The sequence below is a fragment of the Rhipicephalus microplus genome, chromosome 7, assembly GCF_043290135.1.
Source record: "Rhipicephalus microplus isolate Deutch F79 chromosome 7, USDA_Rmic, whole genome shotgun sequence".
Lineage (NCBI taxonomy): Eukaryota > Metazoa > Arthropoda > Arachnida > Ixodida > Ixodidae > Rhipicephalus > Rhipicephalus microplus.
Genome location: NC_134706.1, coordinates 26,059,026 through 26,083,553, shown reverse-complemented (window position 1 = coordinate 26,083,553; position 24,528 = coordinate 26,059,026). Strand labels below are relative to the sequence as shown.

Below are 24,528 nucleotides of genomic sequence, written 5' to 3'. Positions count from 1 at the left end.
GAGTACAAAGCGACCACACCCGCCGTTTTTCACTGGAGGGCATGATTTTATCACGCGCGCTACTCTCTTGGTCTGAGCGACTAGGTGTGCATGTGCAGTAACAAGTGCAAGGGTTGTTCTGTCATCTTCTACTACTTTTACAGGGGTTTGTTTTTCTTGTAAGTATTCCATTGGCATTCCTGTTTACAGCGCGTCGAGTTCTGGGATGCACGTCGTCGCCTTTTCAGTAGGTCAAAAGCATGACTCGACTACTTCTTTCGTTTGCTAGCTGCGACCTCACTTGCCGCTATCAGCAATATATGAGGTGGTTGTATTCCCATTCCGTCCCCAATCGTCACCCTGCCTTAACAATGTGCTGTTGCTCCACGTTTCAAGCTTACCCGGTATTTCTGAAACCAAGCTGACACTGGAGTTGAAACAGGAACACCAGACACTGAGAAGGCCGATGACCAGCGGTCATTTTGCCTTTGCACTGCATGCCCTGCCCATTTTTTATTCTTGATTTCAATTTATATGTCCTTGGCACTTGTTTCTTCTCTCCCTGTTTCATTCCCTATGTTTGGTATCACCATTATCAAAAGCGGCGTTTCTTCATTGCCGTCACGGCACGCAGGCATGACGGGCCACAACGTTCGAGTGGGACCCATGTCGGACACCAAGTGCGTGTACATCTACGAGAATCAGCGCTGGAACCCCATATCGGGTTTTGCGCCCCGCGGCTTGCTCACTGACCGCTACATGTGGAGTGATGCCTCGGGTCTCGTCGAGTGCACCAAGGAGGGTACCAAGCTTGACTCCGTCCACTGGCACTGGGTGAGCGGACTGGCCCTTGGTTTTGCACTCTATGGAACTTTGTATCCTATTCTATTGGCCTTGTATATATACTAAAACCTCGATATAACAAACCCGGATATAATGAATTATTGGTTATAACGAAGTAAGTGAAGACTGGCCTTGCACTAGATATAGTGTTAGGAACATACATTTATAACAAATTTTTGAATATAGTGAACTTATTTTCGAGTAAGATTCAACTTTGTTCTAAAGAGGTTCGAGTGTACTATAAACTCCAAAGCAAATGTAGCTGCCTGAGCAAGTGCCTCCTTCCCTTCTTTTGGGAGATTTCAAATATGTGACTTCTTCTCCCCTCTCCGTTTTCACCGTTTTATTCACTGTATTTATTTGCTTAACGAGAGCGAATGAGAACAGCGAATGCATGCATATTCAGTAAAGCATTTAACGCTTTACTGCCTGATGTCGTGAACTCGCGACATACCGAAAAACTTCGAGCAAGCAAGTCACGAAATGCATGCCCGCCTTTAATGGTGGCTGTCAAGTACTCGCAGGGACGTAGCTTTCAGCATAAAAAATCTAGCGCTATCCTGTGTAATGCATTTTTTGCTAGAACCGTTTGGTTTGTAGCTGATGGCGGAGAGTGCGAAGCGCATGCAAGAGCGCTCACTTCGTTGTTTCTCGCCTGGCAGGCCCAAGTTTCATCTTCAATAATTGTGTTCATTTGGAGTGTGTGCACTCGTGACATGGCACACAGCATGTTGCGTAATTCTAAAGTACGTCTTTTATTGCAAGGTCCTTGCTTCTGTGGCATGTGGATAATTTGTGACATTTGTAAAAGTACACACTAAAGGTGCATCCTAGACAATTTAACTGTGGAATCTTTTAAAAGTCGCTATTTAAAGCTAAAAAATGATGCGACATATATAAAAGTTTGCATTAAAGGTAATTTTTAAACACCTTAAGTGTGGAATTATTTAAAAGGTCGCTATTTAAAGCTGAAAAATGAAAACAATTTTTGTTTTCCTTGGCAGCTACGTATTCAGGCAACAAAAGGGTAATTAGGATCGCGTGGGTATTCTTTATCCTTCGTGACTTTTCCGCCGCAGTCTTGAATTTGAATGCACGAGAGAGCAAGGGCCTGCTTATAAACCTCGTCGAATTATCCTTCATCATAAGAGAGAGCGCTTTCTCGGGATTTTGCGGTAGTGTTAGACCGCGAGATCCCGCTACAGCAAAGATGACGGAAAGCGTGATTAAATTTGTCGAAGTGGAAGTACCCAGAAAAAGGTATTCATCGTAAAGATAAATTTTTTGCATTCTTTTCTGCGGGCGGCTATTGTGAATTGAAAGCTTTTCGTTGTGGAGGGTATTTTATTGTGGCGAAGCTTTTATCGCGGGGTCGGCTGTTTGTTCAACAAGTCGAGTGTAAGTCCTAAAACTGAAGCCTTCTCCCGCCATGTACTCGGTTGACTCGGTTCAGCTCCTGTGTCAGTTTCTCCTCAAGTAAGAGAGGATCAGGACGCACAAAAGGGTGACAACCATCTGATGGGAAGTTGCAGTTTAAAGCCGCAATACCATGATGCAAAGCAAGCTTTTCCTCCTACTCCACCGATGGTGCTGTGTTCTACACTTTGGAACCAGTGGAACAAGCGATCCAGAAGAGGTCTGTGGAACCTAGCAACTACCGAGGCTACCTTCCTCAATTCATTCGAGGTGTCCTAATTAACCACAGCAGGTGACATTGCATTTAACTAACATCTATTACAATGTGGCACATTGAATCTTGCTCGGGACTCGAATTATACTAGCAATGGACTGTAGCCTCCACGTGAGGAGGTCAAGGTGCAGAGGTCACGTGAGGAGATTCATTGAGGAGGTCACGTGACCTTCTCATGTGAAGAAGTTTCATGTGAGGAGGTAATAATGGAGCAGCACATGAAGGGCTGCGTCGTGAGCTGAACTTCTCGTTCTCGTTTGCGACAGACCAATGCGAGTCCGAGCGGCATGATTCCTGGCACCGAGCCACAAAATGTCTCGTCACTACGTGCAGTTCCTTTTCCAGGACCTTTACTGGACCTTTACTGGTGGTGTTGAATAAAACCTCTTCTAAAAAAATACCTATCGTAGTCTGTCAAATTACTGGCAGCTTGTTGAAGCTCGTCTTCCGGGGGGATATAGTTTTCTTTTTGTTAATGACTGTCAATATAACGTGCAGGACTGCAGTGGGCCAAGTGGTATGGGGAGAGTACAGTAGCTCGCAACATTTACAAATGGAGGCTCCTTACCGAAACAAAGAAAGGGTAGACATGTTTGTTGACTCTGGGCTCCACCAGTGAGTCGCTTCCTGGACAGGATAAGGAATCCTAGTCGATGCAAGATCATTCTGTGTGTAGATTGAAATTGTTCTCACGACTGTGCTTTGTAATAGTCCTCTCTTTTTTTTTTTTTGCTCTCCCGTTATCAATCGGCACAACCCTCGTTACTTCTCTTTTGCCAATGTTGGCCGCTCTGGGCTGTGTGCGGAGAAATGAAATGCTTGACCACTGCTCTCCCTGGACATAATATTCAAAATAAGTTGTCATTAAATGTTTATTTTTTTCTGAAGTCATGGCTCCGTTTTAGCATGAATAAAATATCACAGGCTCAACGAGGGCAAGTTCGTTTGAAAATCGCGAGCTATTTCTCTTTGTGAATGTGGAAGACCGGTAAAGCTGTGTAGCCCATGGTGCAGAGGTGAAATATTTTGTTAATTAAAGGCACCGAAAGTCCCTTCTGTGTGGGCCAGAAGTGGAGCACAGTTTACTTATTTGTGTATTCATTTAGTTTACGTACTTGTTTTTTTTTCTTTTGTTTTAGTTTTGTTTTAGTTATGGTTATGATTTTGTTTTGTTTTAGTTAAGGTTATGTTTAAGTTTTGTTTTAGGGAAGTAGTGGAGTTTACTCAATAGACCTTTTTCATAATTGTTAACCTAGCTTTCTTGCTGCGCAGCTAGCCGCTTACCCCAAACAGCGTGTTCAAGCGAACTTTGCTTGCGCTGCGAAACGAGAATTGTAGACTCTGCTATGTTGATATAAGCACGCACAACAGCACGTGCAACTGGCCCGCTTCCACCTAAAGCACTACACGTGTCGCCAATAGTAGGGCCAATATGCGAAGCAGAGAAGAGCACTTGCGGATTACTATCATTGACCCTTTACTGCGCACCGAGTGTCGCGAACTTGGGACATGCCGGAAAATTACGAGCGAGCAAGTCACGAAATGCGTGCCACCTTTAATGCCAGCTGTTGAGTGCTCTCACGGGTAATGTAGCTGTCAGCACAAAAAAATCTAGCCCCATTCCATATAAGGTATATAATGCGAGAACCAATTGTATTGTAGCTGATGGCGGAGTGCACGAAGCACGTGCAACGACTCTCATTCCATTGTTTCTCGCCTGGGTGACGTAAGTTCCATCTTCAATATTGTTTAATTAGTGTTTGCACAACCGAGAGCTGGCACACAACACATTACGTAGATCTGAAGTACGTTGTATGTAGCAAGGTCCTCGCTTCTGCGGTTTATGGAGAATCCGTGACATACATAGAAGTATGCATTAAAGTTGCATTGAAGTGTTTCAACTGTGGAATCATTTAAAGGCTGCTATTTAAAGGTGGAAAATTAAAAAAATTTCATTTTGCTCGGCGGTTTCGTAATTCAGGAATTAAAGTGTTAAAGTGGTCTACGTATTTGTGTGGTCCATATCTGAGCTGTGAGTTCTCGTTGGCATGCTTGCCATTTGCAGGTTTACCAGAGGCACAGGCAAATCCTTGTGCTCCAGGAAGCCGTTCCTAAACAATTCAAGAAAGTGAAAAATTATCGACAGAATGTTTTCAGTTATAAATGTTATCAACAATGTTTATTGCTATTGAATTTGCTATTGAATTTAGTTTAGATTGATAAATTGAACTCCTAAAGCTTCAATGTGGTTAATTTCGTGATCATAGGTTTCAAGTGAAAGTGGAAATTTAGTTCAGGATTTCACTTTTAAAAGTTCCCACCGAAATCTCCGCTCATTAGGTCACACATTTCAAAATATTTTTTATATTGCAGCGACATTTCTAATGAAACATCCCAAAACCTTGGATGTTAAGTCTGGGGCATCATCAGGGGACAATGTACTTAATTTTTGACAATTAGGAGCTACGTAGGGCAGAGTAGACACCATAAAAATCTGTAGCATCACGACATTCGGTGTGAGAATTACAAGGTGGAGTTGCCTCTGCGTTTTCGTTTTGCATGTTTCCTCGCGCACCGTACATCTTCATCTTTCTGCATTAAGCATGGTGACCTAATATAAGAGAGCTCGTTCTCTCTTTAGTTCTTTTTTTCTTTTTAGCGCATTAAACATAAACCCAGTCCAACTTATGAAGTTGAATAGATTTTACATTCTAGCACGATAACATTAAAAACCTTATTGTGGAAATATGTAAGCGCACAAGGTAGAAGGAAAAGCACTGGATAGGAAAGGCGCTCACTTACAACTGAACTCTTATTCAAAAACATTCATTGCACGAGAACACTAACGCGCACGCGCAACCAACTATCACTTCAAGGTTCCACCCCCTCCCCTCTCCCCAAAAAAAGAAGGTATACGTAGATTTTCCTTCTACCTTGTGCGCTCGTATATTTTCACATTATGTTTTACCAACTGGCCCACCATTCCACTTTATTGAACTTTATTAAAAACCTTATTGAATTCCGGTGCCAGTGTTGTTGGCGTCGATGTTGGCGTCGGCATCACTGGTTGTGAGAGGAAAATCATCATCTTTGTCCGCGACCGAAAAATCTGGGAAAGATGCAAATAAAATGAATAATAAAAACTTCCTAGTCCGAGTGAGAGTTGAGCCCTGGCCGTTTGAGTGGCAAGGAGGCGTTCTACAACACAGCCACATGTGTTCTTGGAAGTAGGGAAAATAACTTCTTCTGCTTGGAGGTGTGCGACTGCTGGCCCGAAGGATGCGGGTTCGATCCCGTGCGCGGCGGTCGCATTTCGATGGAGGCAGAAGGTGGAGGCCCGTGTACTGTGCGATGCGAGTGCACGCTGAGAAACACCAGAGGGTCGAAATTTTCGGAGCCCTCCACTACGTCTGTCATAATCATATTGTAATATTGGGACGCGAAACCCCCGCATATCATTATATTACTATTATTTGAAACGCGGCGGAAATACCCTTTATGCTTTACAAAAACGCGCGTCCTGTATGCAGGCCTGACAGTACGATGTGTGACATCGCAGTAATATTGCGTGCTACAAGCGTACGTTGCCATCGGGCATCAGAACATGCGATTGTCATTACAAATTCATAATTTAAAGCCGGCCACTCTTTATAAAAGGTTGCACACGTTACTGCGTGTATTCCTCGGGACATGGCACTTCAAAATTTTTCTTTATTTCTAGACCAATTTTGATGAAACTTGGCAAGTGTATGTATATGGTATGTGTGCTGATTTCAAATGCGAATTTATTTTTTCTTGGCGTTAAGAGTAGTTTTTGAAATACTACATATTTCATGTGCCTTTTGGGGAGCAAGCTTTTTCCTAAACTAAGGAAGTTACAAAGTAAATAAGCAGATCTAAATAATTTGAAATGAAAGCTGATTGAAATGCAACAAAGATTAATGTTCTAAATCAACTAGAAGAAAAGTTAGGATTGTTGAACATTTGCCAGTGAAATTCTAGCTTGAAACTGACTCGAACACACATGTTCAACGTACAATAACTTTTGTTCAAATTGATTTAGAACATCAATTTTTGTGGTATTGCACACAGTCCTGATTCCAAATTCTCGCTTCTCAAAAGGCACATTAAATATTTTGTATTTTAAAAACACCTTATACCAGGAAAATAATTGTACATTTAAAAACAGCACACATATCTACATAGGCACACCAAGTTTCATCAAAATCAATCAAGAAATAAAAACTTTTTTTAGAGCAGTATCTCCCCTTAAGACCGCATAGTCTGTACATAGCGAATACGAAAACGTTTCACGCGTGTAATTGCTCGTGGTTTAAAGCAAGCATGCTACCTACCCATTATACAGGATACATATGCGAGAGTTTCATTGACACAAGCCGCTTCTAACTTATAGATTAGATCGTAGTAATACAAAATTTAAACTTGTCGATTAACATTTTACAATAAAATGTATGCACTAAGTAGTTGAAGTATACACTGGGGACAGGATATCGCTATCATGAAAATGAAGCTTAAGGGTCCCCCATATTTTAAAAAATAGTATATGGGGTTTTATGCCCTACAGCCATGATTAGATTATGTGAGATGCCGTAGTGGATGGCATTTTGTTCATCTGGTGTTAACGTGGACGTGGAACATATTGCCTCCATCAAAATGAGACTGCCCCAACTGGGATTGAAGAGTCTGTGGTCGGCGATTCAGCATTTCAGCCACTGTTCCACCGAGGCGGGCAGATTTTCTATTCTCTAAGGAATTCATGACAAATGACATTTTGACACGATGACACTCTCTTTATTGGTGGAAAAAAAAAAAAGGAAACAAAGTGGAAGGTCCCGTGGTTACAGCTGGTGCCAAACCGGTCATCCGCACCTCCCATTGTGGCAGATCCCGCTCTGCATCCACTTGTTTTTCGAGTCTCCCCTCTACAGCAGAGAAGACGTTATTGTTAAGAAGCATCAATAAGGAATCCTGCAAAGCTGAACTGATGCGCATAATTCATTGCAAAAAACATGAGCAGGAACAAGGGGGCATATCTCAATCTAGAGAAGGAGCACATGTTGTCTTGAATGTTAAAGGAAACATTGGCAGCATTGTGGCAAAATTGCATCAGTAATTGGTGCTAATAGGGATGCTACACTTAAACCTCGATTTAATGAACCTGGATACAACGAAATACTGGTTGTAATGATGCATATGAAAATTAGTCTTGCTATTGTAGTGAGAGAGGGAAGACGTGAGACAACATCGAAGGCGGCTGACGGGGACGTGCCAGTCTCGCCACTTTATTCCAGTGCTGAAGCGGAGCGGCGGCGGCTGCCAGCGTCCGACAGGCCAGGCGCGTGCAGCCGTTCTGTTACTCGCGCAGCTCGGCAAAGGCATGAACCGCGTGAGAGGCATGGCGAAGTGGCTAAGAAATCGATGACGACGATGATGAATGGCCATGATGATGACGGTAAACTATAGATAGTGTTAAGAGTAAACCCTTATAACGAATTTTCGGATGTAACAAACATACTTTCATGTAGTATGCAGCTTTGTTATATTGAGGTTGAGTGTATGACCTAATAAAGATATATGCTCCACCCACGGAACGTAACTAATCAAGCGTGTCTGAAACACTTGTAATATTTTCGGTAATGTATATCACAATCTTAAAAATTGTGCAGCACTTGTAGATGCGAGGACTAAAGAACAAGAAAAAGAAAGCGAGGGACTAATACTATTCCTTTGTTTGCTTGAGTGCTGAATGATTTCTGAGGTGAAGACATACTGAGTAGCTCAGTTTGCAGCAGTAACATTTGATTTTCACAATATCTGTCACCTGCTTAGCTCTGTCCCATATAAGAGGAGGTAGCGCGAGAAACGCTAGAACCAGAAGGAAACCACTAGCCAGAGTGTTTCCGTTTCCTTCTGTTCCTCATGTTTTACATACTTGAAAGTATGTTCAACCAACTAGCCTGTTCATCTTGCTCTGACATATGTGTATGTTATGGCGCACAATTCACAAGAAAGTGTCATGTGCCACTTGTGGTGTGCTATTTATTATTGACCTTGCATTGGTGCTTGTCCGTGAAACTTTCGTTTGTCACACGAAAAGCCTGCATTTGTAACCTCTGGAAAGCGGTGCTACGGTTGAACCCCTTTATGAGAGGCATGCACCGGGAAGCATTTCTTGTTCTTGAAAGCAGGGTGCAATGTTTGCATCTAGAAGAGAATCTGTTCTTAGTCGGGGTTTTCATGTCCAGGGTTGGCATAGAACCGATTACGTGGCCTTGTATTGTGGCGAGAGCTAGCCTTGCGAGGAGGTGGATGGCTGTGTGTGCTGAGCGGCGAAGGCGGAGGATGTCGAAGGGTGAACTGGGAACCTTCGATAAACGCGTCAAGAGTCCAACAGCGAGGCGCAGTTGGGTGTGAGGTAGCGTGTCAGTGTTTAAGAGTTCAAGACTTCAATGTGCCTAACATTTCTCATTCTCCCGACCACGGTGTAAGGAAAATAGGTATGGACACTCTGCCCAACGGCGCATCCAGACAATGTTCTGTTCTATTCTCCTCTGGCCCCCCCATGTCGCAACGCCCCCCCCCTCCCACAACTGTGGCTGGCGCAATTACTACAGAAGACGAGCTGCGTGTGGTGTTGCGTCCACCACGGTGTTGCTCACGTGAGAACTCTGAGTTAGGTCATTTTTTTTTCCACCGTGCAGCCAATTGCGACGTTCGCCCCTATGTGGTGTTTTTTGGTCACAACAAACGCAGTATGTATTTCTTGCTCCAGTTGCTAGTGTGCATGGCTTAAAAACAAAAAAAAAACTATGAGGTGAAAAAAACAACAAAAATATAAATGTGCATTTGCCTCGTCGCACTCTATTTCTTAAGCCCCCATGTCGCAGCGCCCCACATGAAGCTGTGGCCGGTGCATGTACTAAAGCCGAACATTATCCGAACGTTCTCTCTGTCCCGGCAAGGGGAGAGTATCCACAGCTAAATTATTTTTCTTACCCCATGCTCCCGATGAAGAAGCCGCCTGACGTGATTATTGGTGAGCATTGACGCAAAAAAGGGCGCATCATCGCCGAGCCAACCGCGATGTTCATGCAAGAGAGGCGGAAGCGAAGTGTCGACGAACAGGTGGCTTGAAAAATACACTTAAGCACGATATAGCTTGGTGGAGGGCCAAACGTAAGCCTCTTTCAACAGCGTTCGTGAAGCGGAGCTGTCTGGAATTTTTTCTGAATAATAGCTGTTGCAATTTAGGCACACTGGAATGTCTTGTACCCAATTGTCTTTTACACCGGTGTCTCTCAGGAAAGCGTTCAACTGTGTTTCATTGTGAGCTTGCATTTTCTCACCGTCTCACGGCCACTCACCCAGTAGCGGCAAGGTTCGTTGTCCCGGTTCTGGCGAAGGCGGGTGTCCGTGGGCTTGAGGCGGCACCACTCGATGCAGGTGTTTATGCGGTCCTGCAAATTCAAGCTGAGAGTGTCAGTGTAGCTCGAACATTCCCATTAGTTCAGACTCAGCTATTGGAGCAACCAGTTATGTAACTCATTATACTAATTTCTCGCTATTAGCAGTTAACTATCGTGAGATTCAGTGCACTGCTCATAAATGCATTGCTGAATAGAGGTAGCACCCTGCAGAATCGAGGCACTGGTGTTAAATGTGAGTTCCTTTTATGCTAACAGTAGTGCCCCAATTTCAGTTTTGAGGTAACCATAAGCACCCCCGTGGAGTCCTAATATTACCAACCCAACATGTAATCAGTTCTGCACCAGCGTAACTCTGAAGAAATGAATACTATAGCCATTGTATTTGCTACTGTAATGGAAGCTTTCAGAACTGCAGTGGCGTGAACATAGTGCTTGAATGATGCCCTGGACTCACCGTTTCTCTTGAGTGCAGAAGCAGGGATGCTGATGATTGCATGCATGCCTAATGTAAATGACAATTTGCTTAATAATACTAGTTAAACGCTTATTTTGTGAAGAAGCGAAGAATGATGAGGAATAATTTCTTGACTTTGTCACATGCCAAGTACTGGTGCTGTGCACTCAAATTTGTGGGCAAGCCAAAGAAATTACCGAGGACCTTTTAATTGAATGTGGACATATCTATTGAGTTGTGTGTTTGGACATTAATCTACATAAAGGTTTGGGCTCCAGGCATACGACTGGAAAGGTACACAGCTCCATGATAGAAATAAGTAAGAGTAAATAAGTGATAGAAATGAGAAGAGTAAATAAGTAGGGGATTGGTGTTGGGAAACTAGGGACAGAATTTCATATTGGTAAAATGCTACTCTGTCATAAGGGCCGAAAATTTGGGCAGCGAACTCATGGGTCTCTTTCTACAGAATTTCGTGTCTACATCGGTAGACTTGAGATTAAGCCTAATTAATAGATAAACAATCGTTTTCTTTTTTCGAGCTAGATGGTGTACGTGTCACCTTCCTGCCACAAGGACAATGCTTACAGCATCCGCTCATCTGTTTAAGAGAGTGTTGCTACATGTAGACATAACCCCGGATCCATGCAGAGTTCCCACATGGTTCTCTCGTTTCTCTGTTGTCTTCGTTCGGGCGCCTTTGACAAGTCACATCGGTGCACATCATAGCTCCCTAGTGCATCGTGTATCTGGTCATAGTGGAGTTTCAGGACGCACCGGTGCAATTTCTCGAGATGCCAGCCACATCACAGGCAGTAGTGGTCTAACTGCGTGAATTGCGCCATTTCAGCAGAACTGCTTTATACAAATACCTAATATAATCGGCGCTCTATGATACTCTTTTGTAGCTTGTACCTTCAGAAATTAGTTATCAGTGATTACAATCTACTATGAGACTTTAAAGAGCCTAAAGCCGTGGGTCTGTCCATGCATGTCTCTTTGTGGCCGGTTCGTAACCACCAGTTGTATGACTCACTCAGAAGGTGGCGCTAGTGTGAGTGACAGACAGACGGACGGACAGAGGCACGGACGAACTGATGGGCAAATGCACGGACGGACGGACAGACGGAAGCAGGGACAGATGGACGGACACACGAAAGCATGCACGAACGGGCAGACAGACGTGCGAAGCTTCTCCCCACTCATCATCATTCACTCCGTGGATATGCCGTGATTTTATTCGTGAAATACGAGGCTCACATAAGATATTTCGTCAAGAACGTCCCATTAAAGAGTTTTCGGGTAAAGCCATGGCACATCCCCTTCCCCAGCTCACATCTTTAATCAATAAACATGGAGGTGGCACACATCCACACGCGCTATTCACACATGTCTCAAGCTCCAGTACATTGAGGCATATATGCGATCAGAATATAGTCTATCTTAAGCAGATGCAAGGTTAATAGTAATGATGATAGGTGAGGAGATAGGAGTCGTATGGGTTTTTATTTCATTTCATTTTATTTATTTCGTTTATTTTACCCTCAATCGCACATAGCTTTACAGAGGAGAGTGGGGTACAGAAAAAAAAAACTATAACCAAGAGCAAACATAGTAACATCAAAATAATAAAAATTACAAAACACGAAAATTCGATGTTAGGCAGTACAATGAATGTACGTGTAAGTATCATCAGAATGGGGCAAACAGAGTACAAAAATATATATGTACAATATACACTTCACGTGTCATCACGTAAGTAATTCTGTACTGTAGATGAAAACAAGTCGTGACTTGAAATGGAAACCATGTCCGAGGGAAGGTGGTTCCAGTCGTTGGAAGTGCGTGGGACGAAGGAATGATGAAAAGTGTTAGTGCGGCAGCTAATGACGTGTACCTTATGTTGATGATCTTAACGAGCTGAGTAATAGGCAAACTCACCACTATGCAATCCATCCGTCTCCGCGGCCCGCCGCCGTTGTCCCGAGAATCTCCCGGTCCGGCGTTTCCGTTCCCACCTTGGGATTCCCTCCCGGAGAGTTCTCCCCTGCGCCCTCCTCGGTTGTCGCCGTTGCGCCCGTTGCCGTACTCGTCGTTCTCGTCGTCCGCAACGTCAGTGTACGGATCGCGGTGGACGCTGTTGATCTGTCCCCCTACTCCTCCTCCTCCCCGCTTTCCCTCGCCTCCTCTTCCTCCTCCAACACCGCCATGCTGTTAGTTTATCGCGCAGGGGGAAAAAGAAAGCGCGAGTTGTCGGAAGTGCGATAAAGGCTGCATCGTCGTGCACTGGGACAATCGATAGATAAAGTGTACGAGTTGGAGATCCAAAAAGAAGGCGAATACGGATATACCGAATTATAGGGTACACGTAACATGCACATGATGTATGGCGGTTCGCGCTAGTAGGTATGACATGGTGATAGTTATAGCGCGAGAACAGAACGACAAAGAGACAAGTCCCTTTAACTGTCATCATGCACGTGATGTCGCAGACCATTTCTTTTGTGCTGGGTATACCCAACTTGTCTCATTGGAGAGTGCATGTCGATCAGTGCAGAGAAAAGACAGAGAGTGGTCCGGTCTCCGCGTTCTTTTGTGCATCTCCCCGCTTTCTCCTGTTTTCCAGCCCCGCAAGGGGGGTGGGGGGGGGGGCAAAAAAAATTGGAGGGAGCACTGGCATTAATTTGATGTCACGGTTTTTTGCTCGGCGCGGTCAAGCAAGAGTTCCCCTAGCTTCTCAACCAGCTGGTACCCGAAGAAGGGGACTGCAGTGGCGTCAGTGAAAGTTTTATATACTGCATCGAATCGTATAGCTAGTGTGAACCTTATAATGAATATCACTTTTTTTACAGTGAAAGCTGTTATGACATCACAACAAGGGTCACATACGCCGTCGTTGTCCGTCGCTGCCGTGCCGCCGGTGTCTGTAACCGCTATCGTGCAAATCAAGAAAAAAAAGCGAAGTAAATAAAAACACCAAGGACGCAATGGAATACGAACGCGGGTCCCCCAGGTGCCAGCCCTGCATTTCACCTGTGGGCCACACCGGTACTTGAATCTCTGTTGCAAACAGGTCTTAAGCAAGCAGGGGCCCCGCCGCGGTGGTCTAGTGGCTAAGGTACTCGGCTGCTGACCCGCAGGGCGCGGGTTCGAATCCCGGCTGCGGCGGCTGCATTTCCGATGGAGGCGGAAATGTTGTAGGCCCGTGTGCTCAGATTTGGGTGCACGTTAAAGAACCCCAGGTGGTCTAAATTTCCGGAGCCCTCCACTACAACGTCTCTCATAATCATATAGTGGTTTTGGGACGTTAAACCCCACATATCAATCAATCATCAGGTCTTAAGCAGGCTTGGTGTTGCGAAAAGAATCGCGTTAATATGAGTCATAAATTGTTTTACAACAGTAAAAGAACAACCAGGCGCCACGAAATGAGAATCCCTTAACGAGTAGATTCTAGAATGCTCCAAACCATTACGATAGCTTCAGACATAATTCTTTATCGTCGTTGGCCACAGCATAAAAAATTGCACAGAAGTTTCTACAAGGGCGTAGCGCGTACCACGCCTCTCTGAAGAATGACGAATGATGGCGTACAGTGGATGCCTTCCTACAACACAAAAAATTATGATTAAATGCGTAGTGGTTTACCCTGCAAGTGCGCTTGTAGCAGTTACCCAAAGAGTGTTAAAAAAAAAAAAAACTCTGAAAGGCCGCTCTTCCAGCATTTGTTGTGACTGTGCTGCGCATTGCGCGCAGTCCTGGCGTTTTCTTTTTTTTTTGCGTTTGGTGTGACCTCATTGTAATTTAGCCGTATAGGTGTGGCGAATCTGTGCATATGTGATGCTTAGCTGCGGAGGGATCCGAAATACGTCACCTGTGAGGTGACTGATCTGTCCACGATCATGTCCGTCGTGTAAATACTTCTTTATCGGTACTCTTATACGAAGCAGAAACATTGAGGCTTACAAAAAAAGTTCAGGACGACGCAGCAAGAGATGGAAAGGAAAATGATAGGTGTCACCTTAAGAGTCTGGAAGAGAGCAGAGTGGGTCAGGGAACAAACGAGGGTTGAGGATACCACAGGGGAAATAAGGAAGAAATGCACATAGCCCGGGCACGTAGTGCGCAGGCAGGGTAACCACTGGCCATTGAGGGTGACTGGATTACAAGAGAAGGCGTGAGATAAAGACAGAAAATCAGGTGGGCAGATGAGATCAACAAGTTCGCAGGTCTAACGTGGCAGCAGAAGGCACAACACCGGGCGGATTGACGGATCATGGGAGAGACCTTCGCCCTGCATGCAGTTGACGTAGTTAGGCGGATGACGATCAAGTTAAGGAGCCAATCGCGAGAACATGCAGACGTAAGACTGCTAGGCAGATGGATAGGTGGATACGCAGATAGAAAGGTTCAAATTGCCTGCAGTACGCTAAGAAGCGCTTCGCAAAAAAAAAAGGCTGTCCGCCAGGCGCCGCATTTTACCATTCCACCGGTCGAGTCAGCCTCCTCATCGTCGGCGTACAGGTTCTCGCCGTCGTCGCTACTGCTGTCGTCGTCGTCGTCATCGTAGTCACGTCTCCCGCTCCCAGGTCCCTGAGGCGGCTCCAGGGCCTCGTACGGACCGCCACGCGCCAGAGGTTCGTCTCGGTAAGGCGCGACCGGCTGATGCTGTCGACGCAGTCGGTGGAGACGTGACAGCCTCGCCCAATGGGCAGCGTCGAGGCGGTCCCGGAGTGCCGCGTCTCCGATGACATCCGACGGACGGTCCTCGTCCCGCGACGCGAACTCGACCTCGTGCCGCCTGCCGAGAGCGCCTGCGTATCCGCGGAGGAGAAAGAATTTTAGTGCCAGGGACTCGTACTCTTTAAAGAAAAGCAAGTAGCTACAAACAAACAGCTATAATCTGTTAAGCACTGGTGACACTGAAACGTTCCGCATGCGAGTCCAATAATTCCATATGTTTCCATACGGAACCCATGTTTTCCGTATACTTTCCGTATATTTTCTATATATTTCCGTAAGATTCTTACGGAAACGTGCGGAATTATTGGACATCGCATACGGAACGTTTCAGTACGGAGATTTGCTGCCCGTCCTGCCGCCCAATAGAAAGAGTGGTTGCCTTGGCGATGGTAAAGCGGCGACAGTGGAGCGGTGAAGGTTGCAATGGCTACATAAACGTGCCGCGTCGTCTGCTTCTTCCCTCGAGACACGTCGAGCTTCTTGCTTAATTTTTGCTCCAGGTTTTCCACGCTAGAAGCCCGGATGTCGTCCGTGTCTTTTGCCGGACAACAGCAGGCACGGTTCCAGCAATCGATCAGCTGTTTGCCTCGCCAGATTCACAAATCGCGGCGCAACAACTCTACTGAGACAACTGATCCCTTATAAGATGACGCGCAGAAGCGCGAAATCTCGCCGTCTCACGTTCGTGCGCCGATGGCGCGAGATTGGATCGCGTCACGTGGTCGCCTCGCCGGCGAAGCTTGCCGTGCACTTTGCCTACGGTGCCTAGTCTCGCGCGGGCGGTGGCGCACGTTGTACCACGCCATTACGCCAAGACTTGCCGGCAAGGTAGCGTGAACGGGCCATCACAAACCAAGAAAGAGGTGTCTGCTCCATCCGCAGCCCTCGCTGTCCCACCCGCATAAATGCTCCTCATTTTCGTGATGGCATGTACCATGCAGTGATGGCAAACGTTTTACAACGTTTCATCCCTATAGCTTAACCCCAGTAAGATATCTAGACGGGAAGAAAAACCCCTAGATTCAATTTTTCGATGTCGTTATTTCTGGCTAATCCACCTTTAACAAAGTATAAAAATTGTTCCCTCTATATTCTGATTCTTCTGAACGTTATTAGAAGTATACAAAACATCATGTTAAAGGCAACTTAGGGTCTTCACGTTTTTTTATATGGAGTTGCACATAAGAAGCTTGCAGATGACGCCAGTTGCAAGAGACAGAGATTTGTCATGTTCACTTTGCGCGCTCAATAAAGAAATAGACGTGATAATTCGCGTAGATTGCTAGCCCGTAGCGCCTTTCTTGCGTTTGAAAAAAAAAAACGTGAATAGGGTGTGCCCGAGCCGAAGTCTTGACTAGTGGACTCGTTTTCTTCCAGGGCCGTGATTTAGCCTCGAAGAAGACGAGTGTGCTCGCCGCAACGTCAGCTCTAGCACACAAGCCCTCTTCGAGTTTTTTTTTTTTCATCAAAAGCTACCATTTCGCCATTCCTTCCTTTTTTTGGACTTTTTTTTCGGGTTGTAGCTCGCGAGGTGCGTAATGGTCCATTTTTAATTTTCTAACACTTGCAATCGGCGTTGCATGATTTTCTATTGATATATACAGAGGCCATATCTTTACAGGCCGATCGCCTTCCTGTGTATACCTTAGATAAGCTTCTCATTTCCGGCTGTAGAGCGGCCAACTTTGGCAACTGGTGGTCGGTGTGAAGGCGCGTAGACACTTCAGTATCGCCAAAAAAAGTTCGAGGATAAAGAAATTTCGCGGGATGTCAGAACACCCCTAACTTCCTCTTAGCCGCAAAGCGACTGATCGGGAGTGGGAGTGTTTTCAGTGGCTGGTCCTCAGTCTCAAAGCTCTAAAACAGTCACAAAATTTTAGTCAAAGTGCTTATAGATGAATTAAATAGTCAATTTTGTGCGAGTCTGGTGCGAAATTGACTGTTGAGTTCATACGTGCACTAACTAGCCCAACAGCGAGTTGTACGTGCGTTTTGAGGTGTGGTCGCCCACTCGCGTGTGCGCTTATCTCAGTATTCGGGCGCTTTGAACCTCTCGTACAGACACAACAATTTTGCTTTCTTGAAGTTACATTCCTTAAATAGAGCATGAAGGTCACTTCACTCGCTGCCGCGGCCGCATTCACGAAGGTCACTTCACTCGCTGCTGCGGCCGCGTTAATTAAGTACGAATATTTTACACTCGGAGAAGTACGAATTGGGACAGTTGTTCGCGCTTGTCCTGCATATACTTGTGTGTTAGTTTTGTGCGTCTTTCTTAGCATTTATTAGCGTGCTTTAACTGTCGAGCTGTGATAGTCATTTGTCCACGCTCCACCTGTGTATGCTCATTTCGTGCGTGCTTTCTGCTTGAGGTGCACGCTACAAGTTTCAAGCTGCTTGATGTCTTTCGCGTGACATTGCAATTTGTTGATATAGCTTTCATTCCTTAGCCCGTCAGGCGAAACAATGCACAATAAACCCTCAGTCACATCTGTAAATACACGTTTCACTTTCGTGTTATAGCGATTCCTAAAAAGAGGGATCAGCAGAGTTTTTTTGTTTTTTTTTTAAAGAGAGTCATGCCTCGCAAGTCAGGACTCCTTGAAAGAAGTCAAATGACTTTTATTTTCTTAGAGACTAGCGATGCATCACGAGCAGCTACAGCCCCTCCACGGTGGTCTAGTGGCTAAGGTACTCGGATGCTGACCCGCAGGTCGCGGGTTCGAATCCCGGCTGCGGCGGCTGCATTTCCGATGGAGGCGGAAATGTTGTAGGCCCGTGTGCTCAGATTTGGGTGCACGTTAAAGAACCCCAGGTGGTCAAAATTTCCGGAGCCCTCCACTACGGCGTCTCTCATAATCAAATGGTGGTTTTGGGACGTTAAACCCCACATATCAATCAATCAATCAATGGCATGCGCTGCCATCACCGAGCACACGGCAGCAGACAACGTGAGGCTGCGTAATGTCCTGAACGATTAACCTGTCCGCGATGCATACGATTAAAATGCTATACGCCTAACGACATTAGCTGCATGAACGTAAATACGGCGCGGTCACTCAGACTACTATACCGATACGTCGTACGTGTGCGTGCTTCGTTGGCTCTGCGATGGCGTGTGGAAGACAGGAAATGACGTCACGCGCGAGTTGTATACGTCTCGCTCGCTGATGCGAACTTCGCTCTTTGATCACCAGTCGCAATCTGCCTTTTCCATTTTCCTGTGCTTCCTTCCGGTATTTTGGTAAGGGCGAGAAAAACACTGACATTGCTACAACGAAGGCCTCCGAGACCAGAAGATGCTTCGAGGGCGCATGCGCCGTGACATCGTGGAAGTGGCGGATTGGCCGTGCGACTGGTGCTTAGTCGCAGCCTCGTAGGAGTGGGCGATGTATGCTATCCGCGTCGAGTGAACCCCGAACTGTGGCAAAACTTTGCGATGGTATAGCGCGCACTGTCCATTTACCACCATTGACAGGCGCGCGCATCGTGTTCGGCAGCTCTGCGCATTTATGCATGCCTGTCCAAGGTGATAAGTGGACGGCGCGCACTATACCATCGCGAACGCTTCCCGGTGTTCGTTGTTCCATTTGACGCTGGTGGTACACTGATGATGATGATGAGCCTTTAGCTTTGCTGGCACTCGGCCACAAAGGGAGATTGGCCAAGAACCGGGTGGAAGGATCATCAAGTCAGTTAGTTATGAGTCAGGCATTCAGGTAGTCTCCTAGCCGGAAATAGTCCTTAATGAAATGAAACACGCGAACGCGTGGCCTGTGCTCTGCGGAGGCTGCCTACAGCACCATCAACCGACAAGTGAAGAAAGCACGTTGAATTTTGGCGTCATCTATGGCCAAGCAAGATAACGAGTCATGGCCGGTGGACAAGCGCTGCGATTACGTTCTCTCACCGCTCGCGCGGCGAGCGACATCGGGCGATTACTGAGGCCTGCGCCATGGTCGCGCACAATGTTCAATATGTTGGCAGTGGACTACGCACTGCAGGCCTGAGCAGAGAGGGAGTGAAATCTGGCAGCGCTTGTCTACCATAACTCGTTATTATTTTTTGTGACAACAGATGACGCTGAAAGCGAACGTGTTTTCTTTTGCTGTCGGTCGATGGTGCTGTAGGCAGCCGCCGCAGAGTGCAGGCCACGCGTTCGCGTGTTCCCTTTCATGAAGGATGACACTGTACATGAGCTCTCACCTGCAATGCAGAGCAGAAGTGCTAGCCGTGCGAGCATGCCAGTGTGCTTGACGTCGGACTGTTCGGTGCCGCAGCTCGATCGGCTGCTGTGTTGCCCGCCGTGCCTGTGGCTCGTGCACTCCTGGAAGCTGCCGCGAACGTTCCAAAGCCCGTGTCGAGCCGCGCGTGGTCTGCTTGCTTGCTTGTGCGTTAATGTCTGGCTCCTACCCTCTATGGGGGATCGGCCATGAGACTGGTGGTTCATATAAGTGAGTGAGCGAGGTTAGGTTAGTTTATTCAGTGGACAGTGGATTGGAGCAACGATGACGCCCACTCGGGGACCACCAGCTTGACCTTAAGGCCCTCTCGCCGGCCCTCTAGATGGCCAAGATTTTAGAGGTCGTCGGATCATCGGCCTTAATAGACTTCTTAATTAACTTTTGGATGAAAGGGGAACTGGATTGACTAGAATGGCTAGTTGGCGTAGAAATAACGGTAAGATATTGAGCGCGGCGAGTTGGGCGGGTTGGTAAAGATGCATAACTTCGAATTCTTACCGCAAGAAGTACGGAGACAAAAGGAAGGGGCGTCAAATCACGTTTATTTGGGAACACACATGAATATATAACAACTCAAATCACAGCAATCTCTCGCCTCCCTTTCTTAACGGATAAAGTACTACAAAAACATCACGCACAAACAAGAAAACGTATTGTCAGCAACTAAACAGGTAAACGCGCATGGGTAACTAGAACGTAACCCCCCCCCTCTTTTCCTGACAAAATTAACCATAAAAAAATTCGGCAGATCCCACATACCTGAGAATCTACGTTATGCGAATCATGCGGAGGGAAGGTTACCGTGTTGGATTTTTTTATTGAGCGACACGTCATGAAATGCCGCTAAAGATATGTGCAAATGTTACACGCACAGACGTATGTTGAAGAGTTGCAGATGTTTATACAGTTAGTTGTTTGCCCTTGTACATTGATGCCAACTGGAACATGCGTATTAGCATTCCCAAAAGCTGATATAAAGCGCTGATGCTCGCGAAGATGTTGGCCCTGGACACTGCTACATAAATTAACTTCAGAGCATGGCACCTAACCACAATTGACGTTAACCTGGAGTTCTATCAAAGCAGTACATACGTAATGTTTATAAAATTGAGTAGGCAGCCACTGCAACCACTATTGACGTTTCACGAAGATTAGCGTCTATTTGAAAAGTAGTTCCGAGACCTGGCGTAGCTCTGTTGTAAAATGCTAGACAGCCACGCTGAATGCTTTGGTTTGATTCCTGCTGGGACCCTGAAATTTGTTATTTGCATATGTCGGGGGGTCAACGCTGCCTATCTCAGGTTTTTCTAAACACTGACATTTATTCTATGCCTTCGTTAGGTCGACGCTACTGATGTCGGGTATTGCTTAACGCTCACGCGTTAAAATTGCCCTTGTAGGTTCTCGTTGTTCCTGGGTAAATAATAAGTGTCAATAACCTGTGGCATATACCCGCATACCAGCGGCACATACCCGCCCATGGGTATGTGCCACTGTGTGGCGGGAAGTGTTTGTTGACGTACGCGACGGGATTGTGACATTATTTATGTCTTGACCAGCGCGTCATATTCGTCAATTCATCTTACCCTCCCATGCTAATTTTGGTTCACGCCAAGTGAAGGGGGTGACCACGAGAGCACCCAAACGTAAGCGGCCACATAGATAGATAGATAGATAGATAGATAGATAGATAGATAGATAGATAGATAGATAGATAGATAGATAGATAGATAGATAGATAGATACTCTCAAAGTCTCCGGAGATCACTAAGAAAGGCTTCGCATTTAAAACGAAAAATTAAACATTCATTGCGCAGACTTGTCTTGGCGAAACTAAGAAGGCATGCTAATAAGGAACAATAATTAATTATCATGAAGCAGTAGAGACGGTTGACTCACGCATTTCCTGAAGCATAGCAACTGCCCTTGAAAAATTGGAGATGCAGATGCTGCATGTAAGTTTCGAGACGCCGAGTCTGATGTCGACAAAATCTCGTAGGCGTCTCGCTATATGCATAGAAATTGACAAATTATGATATGACGCGAACAACAGTATAATATTTAGACACAAAAATCATAAGCCTCTCGTTAACGGTGAATAGATTCTGACGCTATTACCGCGTATTCTTTCGTAATCATCAGTTTCTGAACGAGATAACGTGCTATCGCAACGTTTTATCTCAGGGACTCGGGCGCGAGTGCGTCCTCGTGCTTGCGCAGCTGCTCAACGGGCAAGTCCCAGAAGGAGCACTTGTCCTCGACGTGCATGGGGTCCCGCTTGGCACACTTAAACGCGTCGGCGAACTCCTGCAGGTGGCGCAGTGGTACGTTGCACCGGTCCTCGTCCATCGCGTACACCGCGCGCGGCGAGCTTTCTAGAAGAGCGGGACCTTCGTCGGCGGAACACAGTCTGAAGCAGTAGTTGAGGTAGAAGAGCTGTTCACGCGAGAACTCCAGGAACGATGCCGGAGTCCACGCTCCGTGCTGCTGTAGGAACGCCCGACGTCTGTAGGCGCCCAGGACGACGCTTAGGGACGCGAAGTCCGCGACGTCTTCGTCCTCGAAGACCGAGGAAATGTTGGAAGCGGCGTCTCGCGAATTGGCGACGTCGTAGGCCCGCCGCAGGCACGACAGCTTCTCGTCGTAGCGTTTTCGGACGTCGGTAGTCCACAAGTCCCGGAGCGTTCCGCGGGCGTCCCTCTGCTGACCGCGTGAGTCGAAGCCGTGCATCATCTCGTGACCCACAACGGCGCCGAAGCCGGCGTAGTTGAACGCCGTCCAGGCGTCGTCGTCCACGAACGGAGGTCTCATTAAGCCCGCCGGAACGACGATGGCGTTCAGCGTCCTTTTGTACCGGGCGTTCACCACCAGTGGAGGGAACTCGAGTCGCCCGATGCCGACGACGCCGTCCCGGTACGAGGCGACCATCGCCATGACTTGTCTGGTCGAGGACTTTGCAGTCTGTAGCGACGCCGTCAGGAACTCGCCTCGCGTCGAGAAGTTGGCATAGTGCTCGTCGAGGGCGCTTTCGTCGGTTAGGAAAGCCGGTCTGACGAGGACCTCGGACATAGCCGCCAACTTGTTGCTCGCGGCGGTGCGCGTGGTGTTGTCCATCCACGGCACGTTCGCGAAAAGGGCCGCTAGCTCGCGCCTGAGGTCCTTGACGATGGTCCGGACGACTGCTTCAGTTCTGGTTGTGGGCAGCTTGCTCAAGTAAGGATATGCGGCCGCCAGGGGCATGGCGCCGACAACGTAGGCGAAGCAGGCGCCGACGTAACTCGCCCTGTCCTTGAAGACAAAGGTGGCCGCCTTGTAGGAAGCCCTTGGAGCCAACTGGCGAAGCAGGGTCCAGCCAACAAATATGGGCATGAGCAGTGGCTTGCCCGTGTAGTTGAGTATCCGGCCAAGTTGTTGCAGGTAGTGGACGTTCTGCACCCTGAGCTTGTCTTCAGCCTCCACCTTGAAGTAAGGCTCCGTCTGCTTGTTGATCTCGTCGACCCACGTGCGGTACGAGACGTCCGGTATCAGCGCCGACAAGTTGCGGTACGTCAGGTCGATCGGCAGGGCTTCGTCCGTGCTCAGCGAAGGGATGACCTGCGAGTCGGCCTCGGCTATCTCGCTCAGGAGGTACTCGTGATGCGAAGAGCGGAAGTCCGGGACCGCCTGCAGGTGGCTCAAGAAGAACTCCTCCAGTTTGCCCGAGTCTTTGAGCACGTTGCGCCATCGGAACCAGTGGAAAAGCTCGACGTTCTCGCTGATCTCGACCGCGGGTCGACCGTTTTCGTCCAGGTCGGCGAAGACGTTCGCAGCGAACAGCGTATCGATACGCCACGTCAGGGAAAGCTCGATGGCCGTGGCGACCAGGTCGGCCGAGTCCTGCGGTTCGACGGCCGGGAACCTCGTGTACTTTTTCATGAACTCGGCAACTTTCCGTGCCTCGGACTTTCTCTTGGCCACAACATCCTTGCACGACTCGAACAGGGAGGCCGCTTTGAGGACAGCCGAGTCCCATTGGCTTGGCGTAGACTTCTGCTTCCGCACGGACGTCGTGGGTGTTGACTGGTTTTTCGGAGGACGATCCTCGACGTCTCGGCTCTTTACGCCTTCGTCGATCTCCGTTCTGCCGGTTGAATGTCGTCGCCAGTTATTCCTGGCGGCCTCCTCGAAGGCCTCCTTGGCGTCGAGCAGCGCTTCGCGCTGGACTGAGTTGGCGACGCTGCGTTGCTGACCGCCTCTACCGTGGTGCCGGATCCAGCCGGTACAGACGAAGCGGTAGAAGTTGTCGCACGGTGCCACCGACCGAGTGATGGACTCTTCGAGAAGTCGCGTGTAGTTAAGGCTTCTGCGACCGCCGGCATCTTCGTCGGGGACGTAGAAAAATAGGTACCAGGCGAGCGCCGCTACCAAGACGATGAGGGCAACGAGACCAAAGCCGACTAGGCACAGTTCCGTGAAGTCGGCGGTGACAAACTCTAGCTCGGTCTCGCTGTCCGAGGCGTCTTCCTGTGCCGCCGCATTCTGGGCCATGACGCGATCTTCGTCTTCTGTCGTTCAGCGCCACGCGAGTGGTCCTTCTCGAACAGGTCCGTGCGTCATGCTGCAAGAAAAATTGCAAATTGTAATAACCAAAATATATAAATTACGGACACGCTCCTTTTTCTGAAAGAAGTGGCAGGAAAGATAGTAAAATTATGGATGTTTATCTATATACAGGTAGCGCTTAATTACCGAGCTGCATTTTATTCACGTATCAACTGTGGCGAATACCCACTGTTGGCGATTGGCCAAGAATTGAGTACTTTTATGAAAAAATTCGGCAAAAGGTTGAAGCAGTGAATGCGACAGCAACATTTTCGAATATTTTATATAGCAAGGTTAGCATCTGATCTCACGTAACTCTATGAAATTCTGGTGTGAAGGCGCGTTTACACTAGAGCAAATCGACACTGGCACGACCCCGACGAAGGCGCGAGGCGGACGCAGACCATCGGCCGACGAGTCGCCCGCTGACGAAGTCTCCACACCACATGGTCACACTATGCCGACGACGACGCCCCAAAACACAGCATGTCGTCGTAGTGTAACATAATGACAAACCGAAAACGCGAGCAAAACGCATCGGCAGAC

The 24,528-nt window shown here is 47.3% G+C and overlaps 3 protein-coding genes across 4 annotated transcripts in view; 1 reads left to right on the top strand and 2 right to left on the bottom strand.

Moving 5' to 3' along the window:
* The window catches only part of Pex23 (tectonin beta-propeller repeat-containing peroxin 23), a 62,314-nt gene that overhangs the window by 26,493 nt on the left and 11,293 nt on the right, over window positions 1–24,528 (top strand). For both annotated transcript variants that reach the window (XM_075868857.1, XM_075868856.1), the window contains exon 17: window positions 614–813. In XM_075868857.1, the coding sequence (XP_075724972.1) occupies window positions 614–813 (200 nt within the window). The remainder of the gene's footprint in view (window positions 1–613; window positions 814–24,528) is intronic.
* LOC142767357 (uncharacterized) lies at window positions 6,952–20,310 on the bottom strand. The gene is made up of 5 exons (XM_075868860.1): window positions 19,364–20,310; window positions 14,897–15,228; window positions 12,356–12,625; window positions 9,898–9,990; window positions 6,952–7,455 (listed from the first exon to the last, which is right to left on the bottom strand). Exons 1-5 carry the CDS (start codon window positions 19,605–19,607, stop codon window positions 7,393–7,395), a joined length of 1,002 nt encoding a protein of 333 aa, XP_075724975.1. The 5' UTR covers window positions 19,608–20,310; the 3' UTR covers window positions 6,952–7,392.
* On the bottom strand, window positions 20,451–24,025 carry LOC142767358 (neprilysin-1-like). Its single transcript, XM_075868861.1, has one exon. It carries the CDS (start codon window positions 23,926–23,928, stop codon window positions 21,577–21,579), a length of 2,352 nt encoding a protein of 783 aa, XP_075724976.1. The 5' UTR covers window positions 23,929–24,025; the 3' UTR covers window positions 20,451–21,576.